At 43.0% G+C, this 27,414-nt stretch overlaps 1 protein-coding gene across 4 annotated transcripts in view; it reads right to left on the reverse strand.

Moving 5' to 3' along the window:
• Nucleotides 1–27,414, reverse strand: part of tjp2b (tight junction protein 2b (zona occludens 2)) — a 91,893-nt gene that overhangs the window by 34,167 nt on the left and 30,312 nt on the right. For all 4 annotated transcript variants that reach the window (XM_072681507.1, XM_072681506.1, XM_072681504.1 and 1 more), the window contains exons 2-5: nt 9,751–9,804; nt 4,653–4,777; nt 4,326–4,428; nt 2,308–2,920 (exon numbers count right to left, since the gene is read on the reverse strand). In XM_072681507.1, the coding sequence (XP_072537608.1) occupies nt 2,308–2,920; nt 4,326–4,428; nt 4,653–4,777; nt 9,751–9,795 (886 nt within the window). In that variant the 5' untranslated portion in view covers nt 9,796–9,804. The remainder of the gene's footprint in view (nt 1–2,307; nt 2,921–4,325; nt 4,429–4,652; nt 4,778–9,750; nt 9,805–27,414) is intronic.

Raw genomic sequence — 27,414 nt, forward strand, 5'->3', positions numbered from 1 at the left:
GTCATCATCCCCCATACAGGAACATTTCTCAGCTCAGATCTGCTAATAAAGAAAGAACCTCACTAGATGGACCAAGGCTGCTCTACATGAGGACCAGCCCTCCAGCAAACTCCAGCAACACCAAAGCAGAAGAGATTTACCCCTAACATACACCTACACAAAAAGAGCTTCATAAATAAAGGTATTGGTTAAGCCTTGGAGCTATACCATCTTACAGCTCTTATATAAGACTCTTTTACACTATAAGCATCTTGACATTGCAGACTACATTGGGATACGACTTATAAACATAGAAAGGCAGGTATTAATACAGTAACATTCAACTTAAGGGCTATGTAACACAACAAACTAACTAGAAACTACTGTAGACACATTCCAGCAAGTGTCAACAATCTGTCATATAGACTGGCTTTGTCAATTATTAGGTTTTTCAATCAGGTATAATGACAACGGACACTAGTTAGAATAAGCCCTGACTTGTCATGAAAATCTTATGTAGGTGTCTTGTAGCCTTATAAACACTGGCCTTCGCTAAATCTGACCACTCAAATCGCTTTAGGTCTCTACAAGCCACACTTTACTGTGACGGCACCTCCTACTGCTGTTCTGAAAACTCACCTTCCAACTGTTGTATAGATAAAAGTGTAGTATACTTAGAGCTGGTTGGTTTTTGAGTGTTGTTACAATTGACACTATTATCCCACAATGCAATGTGAAATGAAAAGACAGGAGTTTCTCATGTCTGGACCAATTATTTTTAAAAATAGCAGATAGCGATGTAAGTGTGCTGTGGCACTGGCGAATAGAGAATGTGCAGTGAAGTATGTGGGAAAGCAACACTTCATCACTTCCTGTTAGTATAAAACGGCTTAGTATGTTAACATTTTGTGCACTAACCTAAGATTAATAAATATCGTCACACCACGCACAAACCTTGTTAACTTTCTATAGAAGTCAGTGTGAAAATAATGCATTTCAAGTCATTGTGGATCATTTCTATTGGTCCATTCATCATATCATCTTAAAATCATGTAACAGAAAACCTTCAAATTATGTCAAAAAGTGAAAAACCTCAAAAAAGGAGATGAAAGGTTTTTGCTTGACAGTGACTATGTACCTTAGAGTATTCATGTGTAGTATGCAATTAGGACGCAGCTTTTATTTTCCATGACAACAACAGGATGGCCATGTTTGTTTGTTTTGTGTTACTTCCGGTACTACCGTCGATTCGTTAATCTAAAGTTCAACCGCAGTGATAATAAGCATACAGTGAGTAGTGTAATAAGCTGTTATAGGGTGTCATCATGATTGGAAGGAGAGGAGAATTTTGCTTGAACGGTAAAATAAACACAACACAAAGATCGGAGGGCTGTGGGGCACCATATAACTATTCACTGCATTCCAAAGAAGAGGACCTGCGTCTGTAGTTAAAGGCGCTAAATTTAAAACATCCACTCCAACGCCCACATGTCTGCCCTTACTATTTTGCAGAGGGGAAACAAACACCAGGACATCTATACTCCGAGACATGGCTCGGTTATTGTTTTCCACTCCGGTGAAGTGGAAAATTTAGCATCTTCGACCATAGACCATAGCTCCTCTTCTTTGGAAGGGGGTGGATGTAAGTTATATGATGCCTCACAAAACTCAATCCTTTTGTGTTGTGTTGGAAAGCTAGTCAGCTCTGCTCTAAACGGCTCTAAATGAAGTGAAAAAGCCTGTAGGAATGTTGGGTTATCTACTTTATGATCAGTGTCCACAGCAGTAGCCTTCTTCAGACTGCATTCACTTTGAATACAATACAATCATTTGATACAAAATGACAGGAAATTCTACACAAAGGCAGAGGAAACAAACCCTTCAAAGTGGGCATAGTAAAATAAAGTGAATAGGGAAAGGGTTGACCCCTACACCGAGTTTCTTCAGTTCAACTCCTGATGCGAGTTTCTGGGCATGGGTTTAACTCATTAACCCACTTCGCCTAGTAAAACCCATATGATTTAAAAGGTTAATAATTAAGAAATAGGTTGCCTCTAATCCAGTGGTTCCCCAGCCTTGGTCCTGGAGGACCACCTGCCTCGCACATTTTATGGATTTCCTGTTCCAACACTCTACCTTCAAGGGCTTGTTAATTAGCTGATCAGCTGGATCAGGTGTACTGGGAGCAGGGTAAGCACTAAGTGTATGGTGCAGGGAGTCCTCCAGGACCGGGGTTGTGAACCACTGCTCCAAACAAAGCACAGGTATACTAGAACTGAATCTGAATAAGATTCTTTAGTAACTTTTCTTGGTAGCTCCTTTTTTTACCTTCATTGGGTCGATTTTTCACCAGAAGCACATTAATGGGTGTCTCCAGAGGCTCCAGTTGGCCCCAGTCTTTCCCGCGCCCTCTACTGGGCGAGGGTGAGTGGTCCTGCAGCCGGTCTCTGCTGTGACTCCTAATCATCCTGTCATCTGAGCGTGGTTCATATCTCCTCGAGTCGTAGCCTGGTTCCGGGTCTCTCCCGTAGCTTCCTGCAGGACTACCCCCGCCCCCACGGCTGTGCTGCCTGTGGTAGCGGCTCTCGGGGCTAGCACCACGCTCCAGAGTGCGGCCCCGGCTCCCATCCCGCCTGTAACCCCTCTCTGGACTGGGGGATCGCTCCAGGCTGCGTCCACGGCTATGCTCCCGCCGCCCCGGGTCATAGTCCTGCCTGTTGTAGTCTGGCTCCAGGTAGCTCATGTGGCCCTTGTCTAGACTGCGGTCTCGCCCACGGGGGTAGCCCAGGCCCCCGTTCCCTCTGGGGTAGTCTGAGTCCGGGTCGCTGTGCGTGCTGCGGTTGTCCTCAGGGTAGTAACTGGACAGGTTGTAGTCCCTGCTATCCCTGTCTGGGGACGGAGGACGCTTGAGGACAGCAACCTTGCGAGGCCTCTTCACGGTCTGCAGGGGAATGTGGAGTTAAGTGCGATGCTAAACATGCTGGCATTATGTACAGGTGTGAAATGCGTGTGAAGAAATTCATATACCAGGTTTAAAGTGATAGTTCAGCTGAGACAACGTGGAGTAGCTGATCAGTCAAGACAGATTTGGTGTCTGGTGTTGTTTTTTCTTTAGTTTTGCAAAAGTAGCTAACAAATAATGAACACATGTTGCCACTAGTTTATCATTATTTTAACTGCACTTAAAACACATCAGCTTTAAAATAATGTTGAATAAACCTACTTTTAAGGTTTCTAACGCTGCAAACTGCTGTACCTGCCTTTACCATTATCAAGGAGATTATAGAGATTTAGTGTTAGTTAGGTCCCCAAGACATACGGTTAATATAAATGAGGAAAATCACTTAAATGTAACTGACCCCAATTCCGTAATAACTTAACATATCTTAGCATAGCATGTGAGGCTAAATAAGTAAGTTTAAAAATAAAAAGAAATCCAGACAAATAGCATTTTAGCATGTCCCCATTGATTGACATATCATCTGAGACCATTCCAAGCACATAAATTGCACTTTTGCACTTTTAGTTTGTCGACATTATGTCTATCTTCATTCACAAATATGTAGTTTTTTCCACATGGTTACGCCTTTCAACCCCATAACACTGTCATTTGTCTGTAAAAACACACTTTATGTATTCACAGGTTGAATACAGGTAAGATTACTTTGTCTCTTATCTAGATATCAAAACATATTTACCTCCAGGTGAAGCTTGTCAAGCTCAATGCTTCAGCCTTAGTTAATACATTTTCAAAAACGGAATATCCCAAATGTACCATTACGTACACTAGTGTTCGCTAGCATTGAACATTTAAGCACAAAGCCTTCAACCCTGTAACATTGAAAAAATGTGACAGGGTTGAATGATTGTCTTCACAAAGGGCAACCATTCTTTAGAATGATTCAGCCATACATTTACCTGGACAAATGTACGGACAAAATGCAGGATTCTGTGTAGTTGCTACTATTAGTTATTTAACATTTAACTAAAACAATTTAGAAATCATTTATTTGAGATTAAATCAAAACTTGACACAGTTTGAGACAAGTGTGTGATGACTTACGCCTGCAGTTTGCTCAGTGAGAAACTGGCCACTATAAGCTTCCATAGCTTACATTAGCCTTCAGTCAAGATGACACACCAAATATGTTTTGGCAGAGCAGCTACGTTTGGTGTAAGCGGGGAAATTGGGTTAATTTAATTTTTTGGCCAATTAAACCATCAGTTAAATAAGTAACTACAGATTTTCAACCAGAAAACAAGAGAAAAAAACACTCAAAGCAAACCGCATGATCATGTGGCAGAACAAAGCAGGCCTTACAGAGGCCGGTCAGAAGCCTACTCACTATTTTGGCCACTTTCCCACATTTTCGGAGCTGCTGCACAGCAAAGGAATGAGGCACATTCTCCATGGGGATGGAATTGACCTGTATAACCCGGTCATTCTCACTGCCAAACATTATATAAAAAAAACAAACAAACAAACAAACACAGAGCAGATCGAATTTAGAGTACAATCAAAGCTAATGGTCCATATAATTCAACACAGTAAACAAATATGATGTGCTTATTTTAACCAATGAGGAATTCTGTGCAGAGTAGCTACAGACCAAACTGACAAATAGTGGTAATAGTAAAGTATTATACAAGAACAGAAAGAGAAGGAGACGTACTACAGTAAGCCGTCGGCTGGACCACCCTGCAGAACATCAGACACGATGATGGAGGTCTCACCGCTGTCAATGTTGGGGTTGTCCCTGCCCCCAGATACAGCTATCCCAAAACCCATCTTAGCATCCTAGAGAGAGAGAGAGAGAGAGAGAGAGAGAGAGAGAGAGAGAGAGAGAGAGAGAGAGAGAGAGAGAGAGAGATGCAGAGTTAAAAAGACGGAGAGAAAATTGCAGTCTTCTAATGTCTCTCTCTCTTCCTGATGAAATCATAGATCACGAGCAGCAGGATGAGACAATACGACAGTGACATGGCAAGACAATGAAGAAGCAGGAGTGATGAGGCAGTTAGGCTGCGTAATGACACCTGTGCTTCAGACTTTAACTGCATTAATCTCTTGTCTGAACACCAGGACACTCTGCTACATGTCAAGACGTCAAGTAGGCAGTCGTAGTGTTCCCGGCCATCAAAGATTCTATCTTTATTACTTAACTCATTCACTTTTCATTTATTTACTTACATATTTGTTTCATTTTACAAGTGAAGTATGGTTAAACTGTCCATGTTGTCCACATATTGAAGTCAGAAGCATGTGTCTACTGAGTCTCAGTAGAATATATATATATGTATAAACTATATGTATAACATACTGCAACACCTGCTCATTCATTGTTTCTTCAAGGGTATTAAAAAGTAGTTTTTGATATTTGGGGACGTTGGGAGTAAGAGCAAAGCTGGGAAGACGCTCCGTTTTTACTGGGGTGACGGGCTCTTTAATTCATCTTTAATTTTCTTTATTTTCTTTAATCTTGTTTAAACTGAATATTTAGCATGATTTTTGTCTTGATTTATATTTTTTCATCACTATCATAAAACAATTTTGTCCAACAGTTTCATCCAATAAACTGGCAAAACTACCTTGGGCCTGGATTGTTTTCACACCACAATAAACATTTTCCATTTTTTCCCCATTCCATTATCTTGTGCGTCCATATTTATCTATAATTAAATAATTTATGATTTTAGAATGTATTAAAATAGGATGATAAGGACATTGCTCAAGTGGGATGAATGGATGGATTGTAGGTTCAATTGCTACATAATGTTGCTTTAATACAATGCAAGCATGTGTCATGAAGCCAGGTTGCAGCCAGACAATTGATTATGCTGATAATCATTTGTCTAATTTGACATCATAATTCATTTGTATCTTTGTATTTTTTATGGGAGGTGTGAACAAGACAAACCTTAGAATGAGAAAACCATTCTAGCTGCCCGGCACAGTGGCTGTCACACTGAGCTTAGCTTTGGGCCGCACTTTATCACAGCCCCATCTCCAGTAAACAGCTACGCCTCACTGCCTGCCCAAATAACAAACTGCAGTACCTGTCTTTAGCAGGGAAATGCAGCCTAATGACTGCCTATTACTGCCTCTTACCGTCCCATCAGTTGTGCAAACTAAACCTAATAATTCTCAGCCAAATTACAGTCAGCAGAGAACATGGCCGTGAAACCGGGAGAGCGGAAGATTAGTACTCGCAAATTTTGGCACTGATACAATACCTAAAGAGCTGAAATTACTAGAACCAATAATACCAGTCGTCAGGAACGAACCAGAGTCCAGTGGGTTTAGTCACTGACAATCATGAGATAGTAAAGCACCGTTACAGTTCTCATCTATCGGTTGAAAATCTTAGTCTTCTAAGATCTAAATCTGGAGTCTCTGGAGTCTATTCTTGCCTATAAATACCATTGTCCTAGAGTTGTAGAGCTTCAGAAAGCTCTTGCTTGTTCCACTTCCCACTAGGGCTCTATGTTAAGATTCAAATGATTCACTGTATGAAAAAAAGGTTTAGGGACACCGGCTCATTTATTGTGTCATCTAAAGTCAAGGGTATTAAAAAAAGGTTTGTGTAAGTCTGGTCAGGATGATGGATGATCCACCCACCTCATCCCAAACTCCTCAGCTCCTCCTAAACGTACTGGATTGAGCACCAACCATCATTCCAGAGAACACAGTTCCATTGCTCTACAGCTTAATGCTGGGGGGCTTTATACCTCTCTAGCTCACATGTGGCATTAGGGATGGTGTCGATAGTTTCATGTTTATCTGCTTCAGAGAGTCCTATTCTATTGACAATACTTCTCTACATAGACAAGCTGTGTGTGTGTGTGCAATTGCGCATCAGTTTCAGCAATGGGTACAACTTACAGTAGCTGAATGCATTCATTAGAAGGAGTGTCCGCAAACATTTGGACACATTATAGTGTATCAGTGTTATATTTTAATTATACTATAAATAATGGCTACGTCTGTCAGGTCGATGAGTGGTTAAGGTTATTGCTGTAGGCCTACTTGTTTGAGCCTCAGCTTAGCGTAATGAAACTCTGCCAGGTTGTAAAGTTCCCTCCTTCTCCACTCAGCACTGCCACCATGCCCTTGAGCAAGACACTTAACCCCACGCTAGGGAAAGAGGACACCGTGTTCACTCAAAACATTTTCACTGGTCAATAAAATAGGAGCTGCTGTAAAACTGGTTTTGGAGAAAGCAAAGCAGGACGGCCTACCAGCAGAAAGAAAAGTGCAGCCTATTGATCAGTCAGATAAACAGCAGTTTAAAATCTGTGCTGGGAAAGCTCTGGGAACGCTACGGGCCTCCTGCTTTTCCCCCACTGCACCCTCCCTCTGTACTGGCCTTCATGTTCCTGAAGTCCCCCTTTATCTGACATGCCCATTGCACATGTCAACACACTAGGCTATTTCCTGGACATGTTAGACATCAAGATGGCAGCAGATAGGTGGTGTGTGTGTGTGTGTGTGTGTGTGTGTGTGTGTGTGTGTGTGTGTGTGTGTGTGTGTGTGTGTGTGTGTGTGTGTGTGTGTGTGTGTTTTGTGGGTGTGTAAACCGCTCTGGCCCACTCTGTGAATTCTCAGGCTGAAGATGAGAGAAGCTTTTCCTGTGTGACAAGAGGACAGATGAAAGTGTCTGTTTTGCAGGCAAATGCTGTCAGATAAACCAGCAGCAATAGGGAAAACACAAACGTCTCTGATGTCTCTGAAGTGAACCGGGCCATGTTATGGAAAACCTCATTTTGCTGCCAAATTTGGAAATAAAAAAAAAAAGTTGAAATCAGACAACAATAGATGTCTGCTTAAATGCATATATGCTTCAAAAATGCCAGTCCATGTTTGGAAAGCTCATCATGCTTTCGATGTCATCCATGCCAATTTACTTTCAAGAAGTTGTAAGGAGTGGTGTTCCTGCAAACAGCCCTGGCAGCATTATGCAAGAATTGGTATTATTTGCTCCTGCTCCCCCCCCTCTTACAGTTGAGGAGTGTAATTAATTTTACACCACTGCTGTACATTCAAATCATGCTATGAGTGCTGCCTGGTGGATAGCTTTACACGTGTATTTTACAAGCTGAAAGATAAAGAACCATAAGACCTCTAAAGGTGTCTTGTGGTATTTGGACATCAGCAGCAGATTCTGTAAGTTCTGTAAACTATGCGGTGGGGCCTCCATGGCACTGATCACATCAATTAGCCTAAGGAGCCCCTGACCCTGTCGCTGGTTCACTGGTTGTCCCTTCTTGGACCACTTTTGATAGGTACTGACTACTACATACTAGAAACACCCCACAAGACCTGCCTGGTGTTTTGAAGAAGCTCTGACCCAGTCGTCTACCCATCATAATTTGACCCTTGTCAAAGTAGCTCAAGACCTGAATGTTCACTTGCTGCTTAATATATTCATCCCTATACAGATGCCACTGCAGATGAAGATAATCAATGTTTTTCACTTCACCTGTCAGTGGTACTAATGTTATGGTTGATTAGTGTATGGTCTAATATAATGTCAGTATTAAATGTAGCTGTTTTTGTATTGCAAAGTGATTTTTTCCTTGACTTCCATGTATAGTAACTGATTAGTCTCTCTTGTTGTACATACTGGGCCTAAAGGCGGGTTTGTTTATAAGGTCCGTGTGGTGTGTGTTCAGGAGGACAAAGTCTCTCCCCATCTATAAACACCACTGCTCCTCTGGTACAGCAACTGTCACAATATTACTCTAACAGTTTACAGTGTGCTACTGCCCCTGTCCCATCAGCACAACACAACAGGTTACTGAAACAGGGGCAACACACCATGGGCCTTAGCACCTATGACTGTGCTGGCACGTCACATTCAACGTTTCTGTTAATATCTTTGTGATAAAACAGTGCAGAAATACGGTCTAAACATTTCCAGAACCTGCCGAGCCCACACGGCCCATTGCATCTCATTGTTACTGACTCATTTAGAGAGTTACATTACCAGAGTTCTCGTCATGTCTTAACCTGTGGTGTTGTGTGTCTGTCATCTGCCTCTTATCTGTGATTGGTGGACTTGTGCTAAGACTCTGGTGAACCCATTTCAAGCACCAGAACATTTTGTCCACATGAGAAAAGGAATGTTTTCACAAGAAATAGGAAAACCTAAAATCACTTTTTCCTTTTTCAGGTTGCGGGTCAGAGTATCTGTTCATTGAGTGCATGTTCTAAAATTGGTGATATTAAACATGTGGATATTTTATATATAAGGCACATTTAAGAGGAGAAAATGCCTTAGACTCCAGAGGGTTAACAGGACATTATCAAAGACAGATTTTATAAGTGGTTGCAAAAGCTGGAGCAATCATCAGGCGGTTGGGTAAAGCTGCCAAAGCCCAGAGCTTTCCAGTTTAGAGCATGAAACGGTCACTTTAGAGGAGAAGGAGGAGTCAGTCATTCTTAACTTTAGTGTAGATTTGTCCAGCTATCACTTGAGAGTGTTTTACAAAAGTGCATCAAGGACTTCTCCTGTAAATACTAATCTGAGACTGCTCATACGGCTTTAAATCAGGAATGGTTTGAGCCTGTATTATCTCACATGCTGTGAAATAACCTTTTTGAGGCACAGGTTGTTTTGAGTAGGGCCATCAGAAATAAGGTTCTCCTACTATAGTAAATAAGAATATATATGTATGTATATGTATATTTGATTTATTATACATTCAGGTATGCAGGCAGGTGATGTAATGCAAGTCGGGCACAATGCTAGTGAAGAGGAAGTAGCTACATACTCGCTGTAGAGTCACAGTGTACTGCTCCCACACCGTCTCCTCCATTCCTGAGCTCTGCAGAGAGAAAGAAAAATACATTACTACCAACATACTGTTAATACAACACTAATAGAACAGCATTCACTGGAACAATTTACATATGAGCAATGGCACATGAGGTGTTTTGCATTAAGCTGGACCAGTAATCAGAGTCTCGTGATGGCACCGTGGATGTTCTGAACTCTACTGACTGGTCCGACTGTACTCTGCAGTGAGCAAGGAAATGGTGAGATGAAAGGGAAAGGGTTGCAGTAAAATCTGATCTGACTGTCCTGCTCTCTTTTTGCCTATGTCCATGTCTGTGGAAGTTCAGGGATTTTTTTTTTAAAGTGCTTTTCACTTTAATGAATGATGACGCAGAGACGGAGAGTGCTGGAACACTGCGGGCAGAGACTTCTGGGCAATATGACAAAAACAGAACACCTCACAACATTTTTCAAGACGTGCTGAGCATCATGATCTGTACTCTGGTTTGTGAACAAGCTAGAATGGACAAGATGCACCAGCAGAACAGTCATTCTACATATAGAAAGATCTACCATTATTTAACTCTTTATATTTACTAAACTGAACATAGAAGCAAAGAGAAATAAATACCATAATTAGCAAAAATCAGACACGGTACTGGACTGTCATCCTATCAGCTGCTCAGAGTGGTATAAACACATTCGACAGTACTTTTGTTCCTCTATGGAAAAGGTTCAAGTGTCTCTCAGACCAACCCCCCACACTACCCCTCTCAACCCCCCCCCCCCCACACACACACACACACCCCCAACACACACACACACAGCTCGAGGGTGTCACTGTTCCCAGATAAACAGACAGGCATCCGGGTCGATAGTGCTGATCACAGACCCGGTACGACCCACAAACTCTACACACCAACACCATTATCCACTGCCCCATTGGCATCAACAGCTCAGAGATAAGCAGCGCTGGACTTTCACACAAACATTATTTTAGCCCTTTACCCCAAAGCAGGCCTTTTTTATTTAAAGAAACATGTTTATTTAAACTTGGCCACAGTTGTCAGAGCAACCCAGACCACAGAAAATAGTAACCTTTACCCCAGAATTCCTTCCTAACCACCACACACACAGTTATATGATAATCAGGCCCGTCTGCGTATTACAGCAAAACACAACAGTCATGTGATGCTCTTTAAGGAAACACTGTATTAGCCATAATATTAAAACTTCACCCATCGACTCACAGCCTCCACAAGACCTCTCTTCAAGTCTAGAAAGTCATGAGGTGGGGCCTTCATAGAGCACATCGATGACCCAGTCACCAGTTGTCCTTTCTTGGACCACTTTTGGTAGGTACTGACCACTGCATACTAGGAATACCCCACGAGATCTGCCTGCTGTTCTGGAGATGCTCTGACCCAGCTGTCTAGCCCTTACACCTGCATTCAGTGCTAGGGGTGTCCAAAAACATTTGGACATATAGTGTAAGTGCCAGGGTTAATATTGTCGGTTATGAGAAACTCAGGTTGAGCATTCCAGAACAATAGTGGCAGCTTATGTAAATGAGGGAACAGTATTTAGTGATCTAACGAGCTGCTTTTATTCACTTTTAACTCTAAAATAAATAAATAAACAAATAATCACTGGTGATGCTTCTGACAGACTGTCAAGCAAACTATTTGCTTCCAGAGACAGACAGACAGACACAGTCTATATTCACAGCAGGCCTCCAGACTTCAAACCTCACAGGCCTCCAGACTTCAAACCAATAAAGTCTCTTGTTTTTCTGCAGAACGGCCAAGTGTGCATAATAAACAGCATTTTGCTTACTTCCCTCTCCTCCTTTCCTCAACACACACACACACACACACACTTCGCCCTTTTCCCTCAGTCTCCTAATTTAATTGGAGGATTCTGCCTAAAGATATTTGCTCTCCGAATTCTGTGAAAACACACCATTAGTGTAGACGTGTGTGTGTGTGTGTGTGTGTGTGTGTGTGTGTGTGTGCACACATGTGTGTGTGTGTTAGTTTCCTAGAGCGGTCCAAAGAGTGCTACCAACAGCACATCACACTAACCCACAGAGACAGGCTGAACATAGAGCTGCACATCTCTCTCTCTCTCTCTCTCTCTCTCTTTCACAAAAAACTTTCCATCCAAATGTGGAGTTGTTGGGTGGGGGGGGGGTTGAGAAAGAGAGCGGAGAAGCGGGGACATGTGTGTATGTGTTGGGGAGGGGGGGTGGTGTTGAGAGAGAGACAATTGCTTTGATATAATTATGATTATATAAGAGGTGCACTATTCTATTAATATCATTACTACTATTATAATGTTACATCATCATCCCAACCCATACGTCATTAGTGTCACTGTTATGTTATATTGGGGAGAGAGAGAGAGAGAGAGAGAGAGAGCTCTACACTGCTCTACAGTGAATGCTCTTGTTACGGGTGTGTAAGTGGATTCTCCACACTGCACTGGTTTTATATTCAGTCACTGCAGGGAAATCTTGCATAAAAGAAAACAAAAGACCTACTAAATTGAAAAGATCCACAATCAGCTGTTCTGAACACTCCACCACCACAATCACACTCCACCACCACAATCACACTCCACCACCACCACAATCACACTCCACCACCACCACAATCACACTCCACCACCACAATCACACTCCACCACCACCACAATTACACTCCACCACCACCACAATCACACTCCACCACCACCACCACAATCACACTCCACCACCACCACCACAATCACACTCCACCACCACCACCACAATCACATTCCACCACTGTTCAGATTTAGTTCAGACTGATTCATAGTGCACCTGCCAATGCTAAAGCTATACTTAGACTCACAGGTATAAATGAAGCTGCACTTAAACTTTAGCGTTAATAGGGGTGTAAAACACATCACACATCTGGACTGGATTTAGATTTGAAATAGGATTTTTAAAAACTGCATTGCAGCATTAAACACTGGACACTGATGTTGCCATTATATTAGCTTATACAGTATAGCAGTATTACACTGGACACGGATTTGGCCATTATATTAGCTTATACAGTATAGCAGTATTACACTGGACACGGATTTGGCCATTATATTAGCTTATACAGTATAGCAGTATTACACTGGACACGGATTTGGCCATTATATCAGCTTATACAGTATAGCAGTAATACACTGGACACTGATTTGGCCATTATATCAGCTTATACAGTATAGCAGTATTACACTGGACACTGATTTGGCCATTATATCAGCTTATACAGTATAGCAGTATTATACTGGACGCTGATTTGACCATTATATCAGCTTATACAGTATAGCAGTATTACACTGGACACGGATTTTGCCATTATATCAGCTTATACAGTATAGCAGTATTACACTGGACACTGATTTGGCCATTATATTAGCTTATACAGTATAGCAGTATTATACTGGACGCTGATTTGGTCATTACATCAGCTTATACAGTGTAGCAGTATTACACTGGATGCTGATTTGGTCATTACATCAGCTTATACAGTATAGCAGTATTACACTGGACGCTGATTTGGCCATTATATCAGCTTATACAGTATAGCGGAATTACACTGGACACTGATTTGGTCATATTAGCAGCTTATACAATGTAGCAGTATTGCACTGGACACTGATTTGGCCATTATATCAGCTTATACAGTATAGCAGTATTACACCGGACATGATTTGGTCATTATAGCAGCTTATACAGTGTAGCAGAATTACACTGGACACTGATTTGGTCATATTAGCAGCTTATACAATGTAGCAGTATTGCACTGGACACTGATTTGGCCATTATATCAGTTTATACAGTATAGCAGTATTACACCGGACATGATTTGGTCATTATATCAGTTTATACAGTATAGCAGTATTACACTGGACTGATTTGGTCATTATATCAGTCTATGCAGTACAGTATTGCTGGATAAAATATAGTGACCAAATCAGTGTCCAGATTGGAATGCTGGAGACTTTATCAGCTTATACAGTAAAGCAGCATAACATACTGGACACTGGTCTGGTCAGTTTACCAGTCAATACAGTACAGAATTGCTGGATACAATACAGTGACACTGGTCTGGTTATCTGGTTATCAGTTTATACAGTATAGCAGTACAATAGTGGACAGTGATTTGGTCATTATATGCGCATTAAAGACTGGACATTAATTTGGCCACATATTAATTTGGCAATACTGATATGATCTAAATCTTGTGATGCACCATTACAGCATAAACATACCGAACACTGTCAGGCACGCATGCTTTTTAGTCTATAAACAGAAACTCTATATCATATCACCGTCACTGGGTCGTATGGGATGGCATCTCCAGGTACAATACGACTCCTAATCTGTGAGGGTTTTCATGTGGGATCTGGTCTCTCCACAGGCGCAATTTCAATCTCCCAGTTCCATCTAAAGTCTGACTTCAGTAGTTCAGATTTCTCTGCAGGTAAAAATCTCCGCCTCCTCCTCCCGCGTCCCTCCTGAGAACTAGCCTAGAAGCCCTAGCGCACTCCTCTGCAGTACTCCGCTCCTACTTAAAGGAAAGCGACCAGAACAAGGTCAGGACTGTGCTGTGTTCTCCAGCTCAGCTCCCTGGAGCAAAGCCCCTGCAGGGACCATGAGCACAGACAGGCGTGTGTGGCGCTGAGTCGCGCCGACAGCCCTGTCAGCTGGCCTGCTGCGTCACCAATGGCCATGCGCCGCTGCCTCCTGCAGGACCAGGGTCCAGCATATCTGCATGCCTACTGACTGTACAAACTTAGATAGCCTGATGTGTATCTGATAAAGGCCTACATACACTACATGATACAATGTTAAGACCACATAGTATGACTGAAGGAAAATGTCCAATACAAGGTGCAAATACATACACTACCAATCAAACAGCAGCAGTGTTGAACCGTAACTACTGTTCCTGTTACACTGGTCCTGTAACAGGGCCTCTTCCTGTACCACTGGTCCTGTACCAGGGCCTCTTCCTGTACCACTGGTCCTGTAACAGGGCCTCATTCTGTACCACTGGTCCTGTAACAGGACCTTTTTCTGTCCCACTATTTCTGTAACAGGGCCTCTTTCTGTATCCCTGGTCCTGTAACAGGGCCTCTTTCTGCATCCCTGGTCCTGTAACAGTGCCTCTTCCTGTACCACTGGTCCTGTACCAGGGCCTCTTCCTGTACCACTGGTCCTGTACCAGGGCCTCTTCCTGTACCACTGGTCCTGTACCAGGGCCTCTTCCTGTCCCACTGTTACTGTAACAGGACCTTTTTCTGTCCCACTATTTCTGTAACAGGGCCTTTTTCTGCATCACTGGTCCTGTACCAGGGCCTCTTCCTGCATCACTGGTCCTGTACCAGGGCCTCTTCCTGCATCACTGGTCCTGTACCAGGGCCTCTTCCTGCATCACTGGTCCTGTACCAGGGCCTCTTCCTGCATCACTGGTCCTGTAACAGGGCCTCATTCTGTCCCACTATTTCTGTAACAGGGCCTCTTTCTGTACCAGTGTTACTGTAACAGGACCTCTTTCTGTATCCCTGGTCCTGTAACAGGGCCTCTTTCTGTATCCCTGGTCCTGTAACAGGGCCTCTTTCTGTATCCCTGGTCCTGTAACAGGGCCTCTTTCTGTATCCTTGGTCCTGTAACAGGGCCTCTTTCTGTATCCCTGGTCCTGTAACAGGGCCTCTTTCTGTATCACTTTTTCTGTAACAGTGCCTCTTTCTGTACCACTTGTCCTGTAACAGGGCCTCTATCTGTACCACTGGTCCTGTAACAGGGCCGCTTTCTGTACCACTGGTCCTGTAACAGGGGCTCTCTGTACCACTGGTCCCGTTACAGTGCCTAGTTCGTGCTGTAACACTGACACTTTCAGTTACATTGACTATTTAAGTAACAGTTTCTCTTTCAGTAAAAGTTTCTCTTTCAGTTATAGTACCTAGTTCTATATAGAACACTTGAATCCTGGCTGGACGACCGCTTGTAGTCAGTCACATGTAGAACATTCAGAAGTCCAAGAACAACTTCCATGGACTGTACCCAACCACTGGGAATAATTTCCTCAGCTGGTTCCCAATTATGTTTGTGGGTAATCTGACACATTAGGCCTTCACGTCCGCCTGTGACATCCCAATCAAAGGGAGACCTTTTTAGCGGTTTAGCTGTATCGGAATATGTACCACTGAGGAAAATAAGCCATTTGATGTTTCACAAATGTAACCCTTGTTACCAACCAAAACATGGTAATGAAGTATGAACTGTAAACTTGCAGAGTTTACAAGCATGCACAACTCTACTGAATGAAACCGAACCGAGATTTGAAATGTCTAATTTCTATACATCATTACTACAGTCCTGAGAAGCACAATGCAGCAGGTGTGACTCTCTCCCTTCCACCACACCACTGCTAGCAGCATCTGCATGCAGGAGCAGCCCACCAGCCAATTCCGATGTTCGTATATGTCTCTGCAGTCTACACACACATAACACTCCCTTACAGCTAACACGAGAGACCATGCATGATAGAGAAGAGATGGAGCAATTACATTCTGAACATACTGCAGATACATCACACCCACACACACACACCTACACCCACACACTCCTGCAGACAACAGATGCATCAAACGCAGAGCCTCACACATACTAAACAACCTTACGGAAGGCCTTAGCACTCCAAAACAAATGTAAATGCATTTCTGCGCACACACACACACACACACACACACACACACACACACACATCCAAGCCAGGTGTCAATTCCCATGGCCCCAGCCCCAATCGAGCTCACACTCAAACTGAGCACACACACCTGAGGTACAACAAAGGCTGCTCTCTGCATGGCTGCAATAGCAGAAAAGCCAGCGCCGTGGGACTGAACAGGGGGAGTAGGCAGACCAGCTGATGCTGATGTAGCTGTTCTGGAGCAGCTGTTAGCATGGACTTTAACAGCGAACATTACACAGAACATGACAGAGCCACGCCACTGCAGGCCAGATCTCAGAAAAAGAACTCATAAGAAGAACTAACCCGAACCTAAAAGAAACACTAAATACATTTATGCCACAACGTCATGTTGGGTGGGTGACATCTAGAGCTTCTGGAGTATAAGCTTCTGACCTTAGAAAACAAATCCTGCCTGAAACAGCACACAGTGACATCATGTCAGATCATGGGATATCAGAGTTAAATGTGCATCTATCTTATGGAATTTGAGCACCCCAGTTTTTTAAGCCTGTAAGTCTAAGCCATTACTGGGTTCCTTTAACCCTTAATGTCCATTAAAGAGTATTTTATCAACATGCACACAGTCATTCTTGCCATTATAATCCCAGCTCACACATATAGCCATCCCAGTAATTACCTAGGAATTGTAATAAAGCAACATTATATAGATTCTGTTACTCAGTGCTACACTGGGCTCAGCATGCCAGGAACTGCACTACGTAATTTTGGTAAGGCAGGCCGCACAACGCATGTGAGAATTGCAAAACACAGTGTGAACGTTGTGGCACAACAGATAACCCCACTACCTGCCAGTGAGCTGCCACACCATGTGGGAGACTGAGGTTCGATTGCCGGTCTGGGCGACTATGCTGCGCTACACCAATAGGGGTCTTGGGTAAGACTGCTAACACTGCATAGGAGTAACCTATTACAGATGTTACTATTACTATTACCTACTATTACCTATTACCTAAATGCCAGAAATAATAATAATGTAAATGTAGTCATGTACATATCAAATCCTGTAATTCTACTCTACCACCTCAGACCTTATGCCTCTCACTTTCAGATTCCAGTTCTGCATCTCTCAGCCTGTCCAGAAGTGAAGAAAAGCATGTTTTTAGTGGTGGCACTTACAAACCTTACCAACTGTGTCAGGTTTTGGATCAGGATTTTCAGTTTATGTTTTCACCCTTAATTATTATTATTATTATTAATAATAATAATAATAATAATAATACATTCTGAGTTATAAATTAGGTCTGCACAATACGTCATCAGATCAGAATAGGCATAAACGTCTAATTACTTGCTCGCTACATCAGCCTTCTAGCTCCAGTGCAACATTTAAGAAGCAAAGTGACACCAAACAAGTTCTGACTGATTGACTAAGTAGCAGTACGTTCAGAAAGAGAGCAGTATTTCTTCAAGCTTCAAGACCTCATATATTTAAAACTATCACAGCTGCCCATCATCACATCATCGTGACATTTAGTCCTCACAAAATGCTAAAAACAAACATGCACACACAGCTGACCATGTTAAAAATACCCCTTTCACCTGAGGGACACGCAGACAGAAACACCTGCTTCCTCCTGACACTCACGAAAATGAGCAGAGCCCCGAATTAGTTTTGAACTGTGGAGAAGAAAGTCTGAAAAGCCAAGCAGGGAGCAGATGGCTCAGCAAAAGCAGAGCAGAGCTCTTTTTCACTCAACATACACAACCAGTGCAGAAGCACAACCTCACATTAAAGAGCCAATGTCCCACATTTTGGTTTTCGGTTTTTCCCCCATGTAAAACACTTATGCTGGACTTTGTATCATAAACATTCAGAATTCACTTTACTTCATAAATTATTTGTCCCTTAAAATTAACCAGGCCATTCTGTTAGGGTGCTTTCAAAGAGCGAATAAACATTTAACATCTTTTTTGTTGCATTTTGTTAAAAACAGTGATTTGTCCAACAAAAGCCTTTTAATGCCAATAAACTACACTGCCCCCCCTAGAGGTTGGTGAAATTCACTTCTGCTGCATCTGTAATTGAGGATTTGTCCTATTATTACGTAGTGGTGGGCGGCGACCTTCTGAATGTTGATGCTTCCATTGGTGGCAAAGGTGACGTACGAAACAGAAAAGCCTCTAATTGGCTCCTTCTGACCCTGCTTGCTCGTTATCGACCCCCTAACGAGCAATTTGAGTTTGAATGTGCTGAGAGAGCGAGAAAGTAGCAGATATTGAATGTGGTTAGTCTTTAAGACCAAGATATGTAAATGATTTGTGGCTTGATTGGCTGCCCTGGTTTGTGCTTCATTCAAAAAGAGGTCCTGACTCAAACTCTCCAAATAATTTTGGTCCAAATGGGTGGAGCCAAGTCAAATCACTGTTGTTTGTGACATCACAAAATAATAAATTCAAAAATGGGCTTTTTTTTTCGCAGCATGGAGTAAAGACCAATGTTTAAACACTAGCCTACAATCAGCTATATTATCCCTAAAAGAAATGAACAGAAGGAATTCAGTTCTGCATGATATAGGTCCTTTATGGAATATCAGTATTGTCCCATAATTCCCACTTCACAGCATCCCTACACAATAAGGCAATCATCTACATTTGAAACAGTAAAGCTTGTACGTGATACCCATCCCAGTCCAGCCTCACTACAGATGCAGTGTGAGCAGTGCAGTCTTCAGAGTCTGCAAGATCTGTATACACACAGCTGCAATGGAGAAACACAGAATTTCAGTACAAACCTGAGGTGAAGATCACACCAGAGTCATAGTTCAAATCCTCAACACACATACACACACACACACACACACACACACACACACACACACACACACACACACACACACACACACACACTCGCATGCAGTCCTAGAGCAGAGCAGCCACAGTCCAGAGAGACTTCTATACACACCTATAGCAGAGGGAAGCCTGTGCGCTATGCGACAGGGGCTACTAAAGTCCACAAACATGTTCACGTTCACACACACACACACACACGCACGCACATCAGGCTGCATGCTTAAGACATCAGTCTGCATTCCAGCATCATCTTTACTACTGCTTTACCCACCCTCCTCCTCCTCACACACATGCAAACACATACAATTGACACAAACACAGGCCATCACCGGTTCCTTCTGCATCTTCTGCACTCATTTCCTCAGTCCTACCTCACTTACAAACCCTCAGACTCTCTCAGCATTCAAACACTCCCAATCCCACAATCCAGCTGCACCAAAGCACAACTAACTTTAACCCAAACTTGAAGCTCCACTAACGAGTGTAGCATGTAACCCCACGACCCGCTACAGACCGCCGGCAGCACACTAAACACACTACAGAGCAAGCCAGCGCATCAGATGCCACATCAAACAGCACTTTCCACACAAATCAGACAGTAAGGAGTGGGGAGGGGAGGATCTAGAGGAAATGCGATCCCGCGTCTAAGACGCTAGGCTGAAGGAGGGTTTATCCCCGGAGGATCAAAAGCCCGCCCGGCTTTCTCGCTCTCCCTCCCCCCCGACAACTCACTCCCTCTACCTCTCTCTTTCTACTCTCTCTACGCCCCCACCAGTTGGAGCAGGCATGCGGACACTCGGCTCGGGGTGTACAGGATGATGAGGCTGTCCCGGAGCGGCCGGCTCTCTCCCCTCCGCACCTCCGCACGCGCAGCTCCGCGCCGTCTCCATGGCTGCGATCTCCGCAAACGCACGCAGCAGCTAAAAGGGAGCCAGTCCACACTCATCTCTCCCCATGGCCGCCCCGGCTCCAATCTAATTAAGAGCTGTGCCCGAGAAGATTAGGAGAGAGAGAGGAGGAGAGAGAGGGGAGAGAGAGGAAGTGAGAGGGAGGAAGAGAGAGGGTAAGAGAGAGGGAGTAAGAGAGAGAGAGAGAGAGAGAGAGAGAGAGAGAGAGAGAGAGAGAGAGAGAGGCTAAAAATAAAGCTTACACAGCCTTGGCGATTCCTGAGTGATCGGACAGCGCGCGCCCACTTTCGGCGCAGCACCGTTTTCATGGCAGCAGCCGGGGCAGGAGGGTCTGCCAGACGAGCCCAGCAGCCGTCTGCCCGCTACACACACACACACACACACACACACACACACATACACATACACATACACATACACATACACATACACAGAGCATACACACAAACACAACCTGCTCTCATCTGCCTACCGCATCTCTCTTGCTGTCGTACACTCTCTCTCTCCTGTTATCTCTCTTTGTCTCTCACTCTTTTTTTTTTTTTCTTCTCCCTCTCTCTCTCTCTCTCTCTCTCCATTCTTTACTCCCTCTCTCTCTCTCCACATACTCTCGCTCTCTATCGGACTGCTTCCCCACGTTATGTAATCCTAATACAATACTGCCCTACATTCTTGCACACACATATACATCCCGACACACACACATACAAACTTGTACAGATATGCTCACTTACTCAAGCGCACACACACACACTACCTTACTCTTTTACATACATCACACACACATACACACAAAAGCAATCTCTGAGCGAGCTGCAGAGGATGCACTTCTCTGCAGGACAATGGTGTGGCCTTTAATATTTCAGCATTGTGCACTCCTCAAGAAAGTGTCCCTCAGCTTTTAAGGCTTTCAAACGCTCAGAAGCAGGGGAGCAGCTGCCGCTCAGCTCGGAAGCAGCCACATCCCTCACACTGCCAACCGTCCCGCGCTGCACCAGGATGCAGGATGTGTTTGGGGCTTGCGTTCATTAATGAAGCTGCATGCAAGATTGAGCAATAGCAAGGCTTTTATCATTACCATTTGTTGAAAATAATACAAACTCCAGCGTGAACGTCTGGACGGACATCACTCCTATCTCCTATTTGCTATTGGAATTAAATAAACAATTTACAGATAGGTTGCTTAGACTTCAAAACAAAAAGCTGATTAGATGTGACCAAGAAACCAGAACCTGAGCAAGAACTTCTTCAACCAGTTTATGAAGGTCCTACCAAGGTCTTATGAAGGTCAATTATGAGGGTTGCCTAATAAAATGGAAAATTAAACATTTTTTGCATAACTCTACTTAGCAAACTGTAGCACTGGGGTTAAAGGATTTGCATTGCGCTAGATGTCGATCGGAATAGGCCGATATTCCCTCCCATGCATTTGCCATTTTGGCTAACCTGCAACAATTCTACGAACTTAATTAATGTGAGCCATGTTGTGTGTGCTGGTCCATGCATGTGTTAGGAATGCACATTTAGTGGGGTCTGAGTGGTCCAGCAGACTAAGGCACTGCCACTATGACCTGAGGATCACCGTTTCGAATCCCGGGTCATGCTGCCTGCCATCAGCAGCCGAAGCCTGAGAGAGCACAACTGGCTCTCTCTGGGTGTGTAGATGGCTCCCTCTCCCCACATCGCAATGCTGGGCGCCTGCTAGCCGGATGTCTGCTAGCTGATGCATCAGAGCTGGGTACCTGGCACTTTCCTCAGAGTGCATTGGTCGCCTGGTTAGGCCTTTGTTAGTGTCCTCACACTCAGTGGGAACATACTAATGAGTGGGTTAGGTAAGTAAAAAGAAGAATTGGGTAAAAGTAAATGAAGGTGCATTAGGCTAATTTTGATATTCAAGGATACAGAAGAGTTAATAAGCAGAAATATCGTAATCTTAGAGGGAAAACTCATTTTTAGCTGATACTGACATATCTGAATACACAAAACCTATAAACTGGTACAATTTTGCATCTTTGGGTCAATCCTTTGGTCGCTCTTTTGGCCACTGTGCTTAAATTAAAAGAAGTTTCCCATTTAGACAAGCTAATCAGCTAACGCCAGCATCACCGCTAAGAAAGTGGTGCAGCGGTAGAAGCTGCTGACCCATGGAGGCTGTTTTTGGTAATCAGATCATGTTCAGATTTTACCCAACTGTAAGAAGAGCCAAGTGTAAACAAACCCAGGACGTATTGTGACCGGATTACGATCAGATCACTCAAACTAAGTGCAATGGAATGTGTTTTCTATATACGCATACAATTACCTCGGCAGAAACGAGACTGCTGAGTGTTGTCTAGCAGAGGATATGAAAGGCAATGCAAGACAGAGGAGGCTGGAGTTACCCTGAAGCCCAGTCAGAATCTGATTTCACTCTGGACCATCGAAGCATCCAAACCAGGCACATGTTTATGCCTGATCACTTCATGGGTCTTGATCAGGATTATATCTGGATAAGGCCAAGCCACTTCATCCCAAGTGTGAAATCAATCCAGGCAACCCAGACACAATCCACACATGAATTAAAAGTCAGTGCAAGGTGTAAACAAGCTCATCGTCTTCTACACAAAAGTGGATGATAATCCAACATCTTAGTTTGTTAAGGTAACACAGAGAACAGGAGAACAGAGAGATCTTTTCATTCATTGTCTTAGGTTCTAGCTAATGGCAGATAATGTCAGAGTAAGTCTTCTCTGTCATGTCACATCAGAAACATTCACAGCACATCCTTTGTCTACATGCTAATGTAGTGAAGTGTTGCAGGTACCGCGGTCAAAAGTTCTATTTGCTTGTGTAGATTGTAGTGCTTTGACATGGATTTTGCTTCTGAGGACTCTTCAATGAAGGTGCTGCTGCACAGCAGAACAGTGCACCACCACTCCAGACTTCAGTCTGCTAAATCCTCTTGAAGGTCAACAAGACTGATTAACAAAATACCTGTGCAACCAAGTAACCTAATCCTTAATGAGTTCACCTTCCTGCTACCCACTGGCCCATGCGTTTCATATCTGTGTCATGACTTAGGCTGCACTGTGCTAGTTAATATTCATGCCTTTATGAATAAAAAAACTGGACAAAACAGTTGAAATTAGAATTTCTCACATAAATTCATAATCGGTTAAATAGTATAGGTCTTGCTGACCACAGATTGGAGTAGCTGATAAGTGTCTGATGGCTTCAGATGGAATCATAGGCCACTGCAGGGCACAAACAGTGAGGGAATTAATCAGGAAACAAACTCTCTGCCACCAATCTGCTGTAATCTGTTCTACAGCATCCTTTTAATTAGAGAGCCAACTTACAAGCAGCATGGAGCAAACCTTAATCAAACCCTGAAGAGGGGACCGAGGCAGAGCTTCAGAGCGTTCATGGGGGCTGCAGCTGTGAGGTGCTGGGGGCGTGGCTTAAGACAATGCCCGCCTGTTAGCCCTGCTCTCCAGGAACTGCTCGCAGCAGAACACGCTCCGAGCGAGTCAGCGCCTAAAAGCAGATTACGAGGACTTACGCACAAACATTCCAGAGCGTTTAAAGTGATCAGAGCCTACACACACACACACACACACACACACACACACACACACACACACACACACACACACACACACACACACACACACACACACACACACACTCCTCCCTCTGCTAATCTACACACACACTCCTCAGCTTGTACTGTAAAAATCAGTTGATTTTAGTGGATGTATACAGTGATTAGTGGTGTGATGCTGTGGCCCATGTTTGTTTTGAACCCCTGCCTATATTATAAAGAGGCCTGGTACCAAATGTAGTTGGCTAGAAATCTGATAATCAACAGAAAAGATGACAGATGACAATTTCCTATTTATATATATTTTGTACCACAATAGTTTAGGTTATCCCTACTGGTGGGGCTGTTCTCTAGTAGTAGAGGTTGTGCTAACACTTTTGGCCTGCAGTCCACTGGCAGTTTAAGGGGTTAAACAGTGCATTACTGCCTGATCGCTAGTTCTCAGTTGTCACACTCAGCTCATCAAGTTTTTCCCTGGTTCTCTTTACAAGAATAACTTTAGTGTTATGCAATATCATTCTTGAGCTAAAGGGGACATGTTTTGATTTACTAATCATGAGAGTGAATTATCCTTAAATTCATCCAATTAGTCTGTATTGCTGACATACATTGAGCCACTTTGACAAGAGCCGGACTGTGAGGGCTAGACGACTGGGTCAGTCTGGGTCACTGGGCATTTCCAAAACCAGGCAGGTCTTGAGGGGTGTCCAGTTTGCAGTGGTCAGTACCTACCAAAAGTTCTCCAAGAAAGGACAACCAGTGAACTGGTGACAGGGTCATCGGCTCCTAAGGCGTAGAGGTCCATATAGGTCTCACCTCACAACTTACAGGACTTAAAGGACTACTGCAAACGTCTTGGTGCCAGATCCCACAGGACACCTTCAGAGGTCTTGTGAAGTCAATGCCTCCAACGGTCAGATCTGTTATGCTAACGCAACCAGGACTTACTCAATATTATGCAGATGGTGCTAATGTTATAGCTGGTCGTATGTATAGTTAAACAGTAAGGCTCTTATTTAGTTAAACTCCCCATAGGTACAACCATGCTGGAAAATTCAGGAGGTAGCAAATTTAAATTCTGGCGATGCAACGAGCAATACAAAAAAGCAATGATCTTTAATCCCTTAACACAGAAAGGCTTGTTACACACTAAGGTTTATTACTCAACACTACATGGATTTTCTGTACAAACTGGTGGAGATATTTTTTGGTAATAGAGGTTTGTAATAACACTTTCGGCCTGCCAGCGACCATATGCATTTTAAGGGGTTAATATTGGCTTAGATTCTGCATAAACTTGGACAACAGACAATCTTACTTTGATTAAAGAGAATACAGCATTTAACTAACATCTACACGGTTGCACTGGAGTACACAACAAAAACGCCCCCTGTGGTTTAACAACAACAGCAAACAACATGATTCAAATAACATACAAGCGTATTTACAGAATGATCCATTATCCCCACACTCTCAGGACATGAATAAGAAATCTTCTGCTGCTGCTGTTGTTGTTGTTGGATATAAGAACAACAACTACCAGTACGGACCCCATGTAGTGAGCTCACTTGGTCCGCTCTATTGAGAGGCCTATAAATAGAGAAAGCCTTCACACTGGCAGAAAAACTGAAGCTGGCACAATAGATGACATTCAGCGAACCATGGCCTTTGTTTTGTCCACTCGACAGGGACGCCTCCAAATAAAGGCTTCGCTGTCATCCACAAGATACTGTAAGAAACTGCGGAGAAAGATTGATGGCATTTGCCAGCTAGAGACACACACAGCTAGCCCTTCTGCAGAACTCGAGGCTGGCTAATGGAAGAGAAGCAGAAACATCAGCTGTGCTTTAATGGTGATGAATGCAACGATTAATGTGACGTAATGCAGTTTGAAAGAGATATTAATAATCGTTATCATAAGCATGGTCCGTCTGCGTGTTGTCCTATTGAAAGTCTTTGCTAAATCAGACACACTGAATGTTTTCTGTCTGTCTCTCTGTGTATCTCTCCACCACTCCCAATTCTTTCCACCAGGAAGATTCAAAGCAATTATACTCATGAAGCTTTGTGCTATTTTCTGTAGCTTTGGACCTCTGAGATTTTCCAGCTCCAGCTGGTTCTGAGGATATGATGAAACTGTGAAAATTCTTTTAATAGGGTCTATTCCAACTTCCTCCAGACACTCCTAAAAATAAAGGTGCTGCAAACGGGCCTTTGAGAAATACTGGGAAAAACACTTTTCTTTAAAACACAGACATCTGAGAAGAACCCTACAAAGGGGTAAAGAACCTTTACACAGTGTAATCATAATAGAAATGTATGGGTTCCTCCAAGAACCCTTTACAACAAGGTCCTATTTGCAGAATTATTTTTAAATAATTTAAAGAATTTATTAAATTAATTTAAATAAATTAAAGAATTCTACACTGAAATGTTTCCTAAGGAACCAAAAGTGGTTCTTCTATGGCATTGCTCCAGAACAATAAGTGTCCTGGTACATTTTTAAGTGTACTGGTTTTCTGGCTAAAGGGGTGGAAAATGTGGTGATTAAGAGCATGAAAATACACTTTTCTGAGTGTATTTCATGTGTATTTTCAATATTCCTTCTACACTAAATAACCGCATGCATCATAATAATTACACAGAGTAAACAACCAGCAGTAACCACAGTGCAGTAACTACTGTAAATGTGTAGTTTGCCTCCTGTTCTTTCTTAAATAGTTGATTTTCATCAGAAAATCTAAATATAGAAATCAAATCAATTGAAAACTAGAAACTAGAAATCAATTAAACATGTTTTGGTATTGGCCAAATCTGAATTAAACATGCCATCAGCGAGAATTCAGCTGGTCAGATCATATATTTATATATGATCATATATACATATATATTTTGCATAAGTTGCATGAGGTCACAGGACCCTGCAGTTCCTCTTTAACCGCTAGATGGTAATACAGACCTCACCAATGTCTGCAGAACATTGTTAAAGTGAGAGTTGAACTTTGCCCCATGTGCAGCATTTTTATTTTTTTTGGGACTAAAAATCCTATTTGTAAAATGTGTAACATTAATGTGTCTCACAGTGGAAGCAGAGTAAAGACTTCTCTCGGGAATTACACTGAGCGTACATCACTCAGCCCAGTACAGTGACCATCACAACACAGCAGAGCTAGCAAGAATGCTAGCAATACTCTGAGCTCCACAGTGCAGTTCTGCATGCTCAGGAATTTACAGCCTCTCACAGCGAGCGCTCAGAGTTCGACAGCATTATAAAGGTGTTTGATTCAAAAAGAAAAGCACATGGAAATAGAAACGTCATCCAGTCCTGCCCTCGCTCGTCTTACAGCACAATCTGCGATCAGTCTCGGACCCAGAAACACTGATCGGCCCATCTCTACATACTATGCATTATGATCTCCTATGTGCTGTCTCTGTCACTCCTAACGCTCAGCATAACACTACATCCTATTATACAACATATATTATATACGCCCCTTCCACACGTAACCTAAATTAAAGTAGAAAAGTTGACCAGTATGCCCAGTCTAAAAGGGCAGCCCCTAGAATCTAGGGTAACTAAC

Source organism: Salminus brasiliensis, chromosome 6, assembly GCF_030463535.1.
Source record: "Salminus brasiliensis chromosome 6, fSalBra1.hap2, whole genome shotgun sequence".
Taxonomy (NCBI): Eukaryota; Metazoa; Chordata; class Actinopteri; order Characiformes; family Bryconidae; genus Salminus; species Salminus brasiliensis.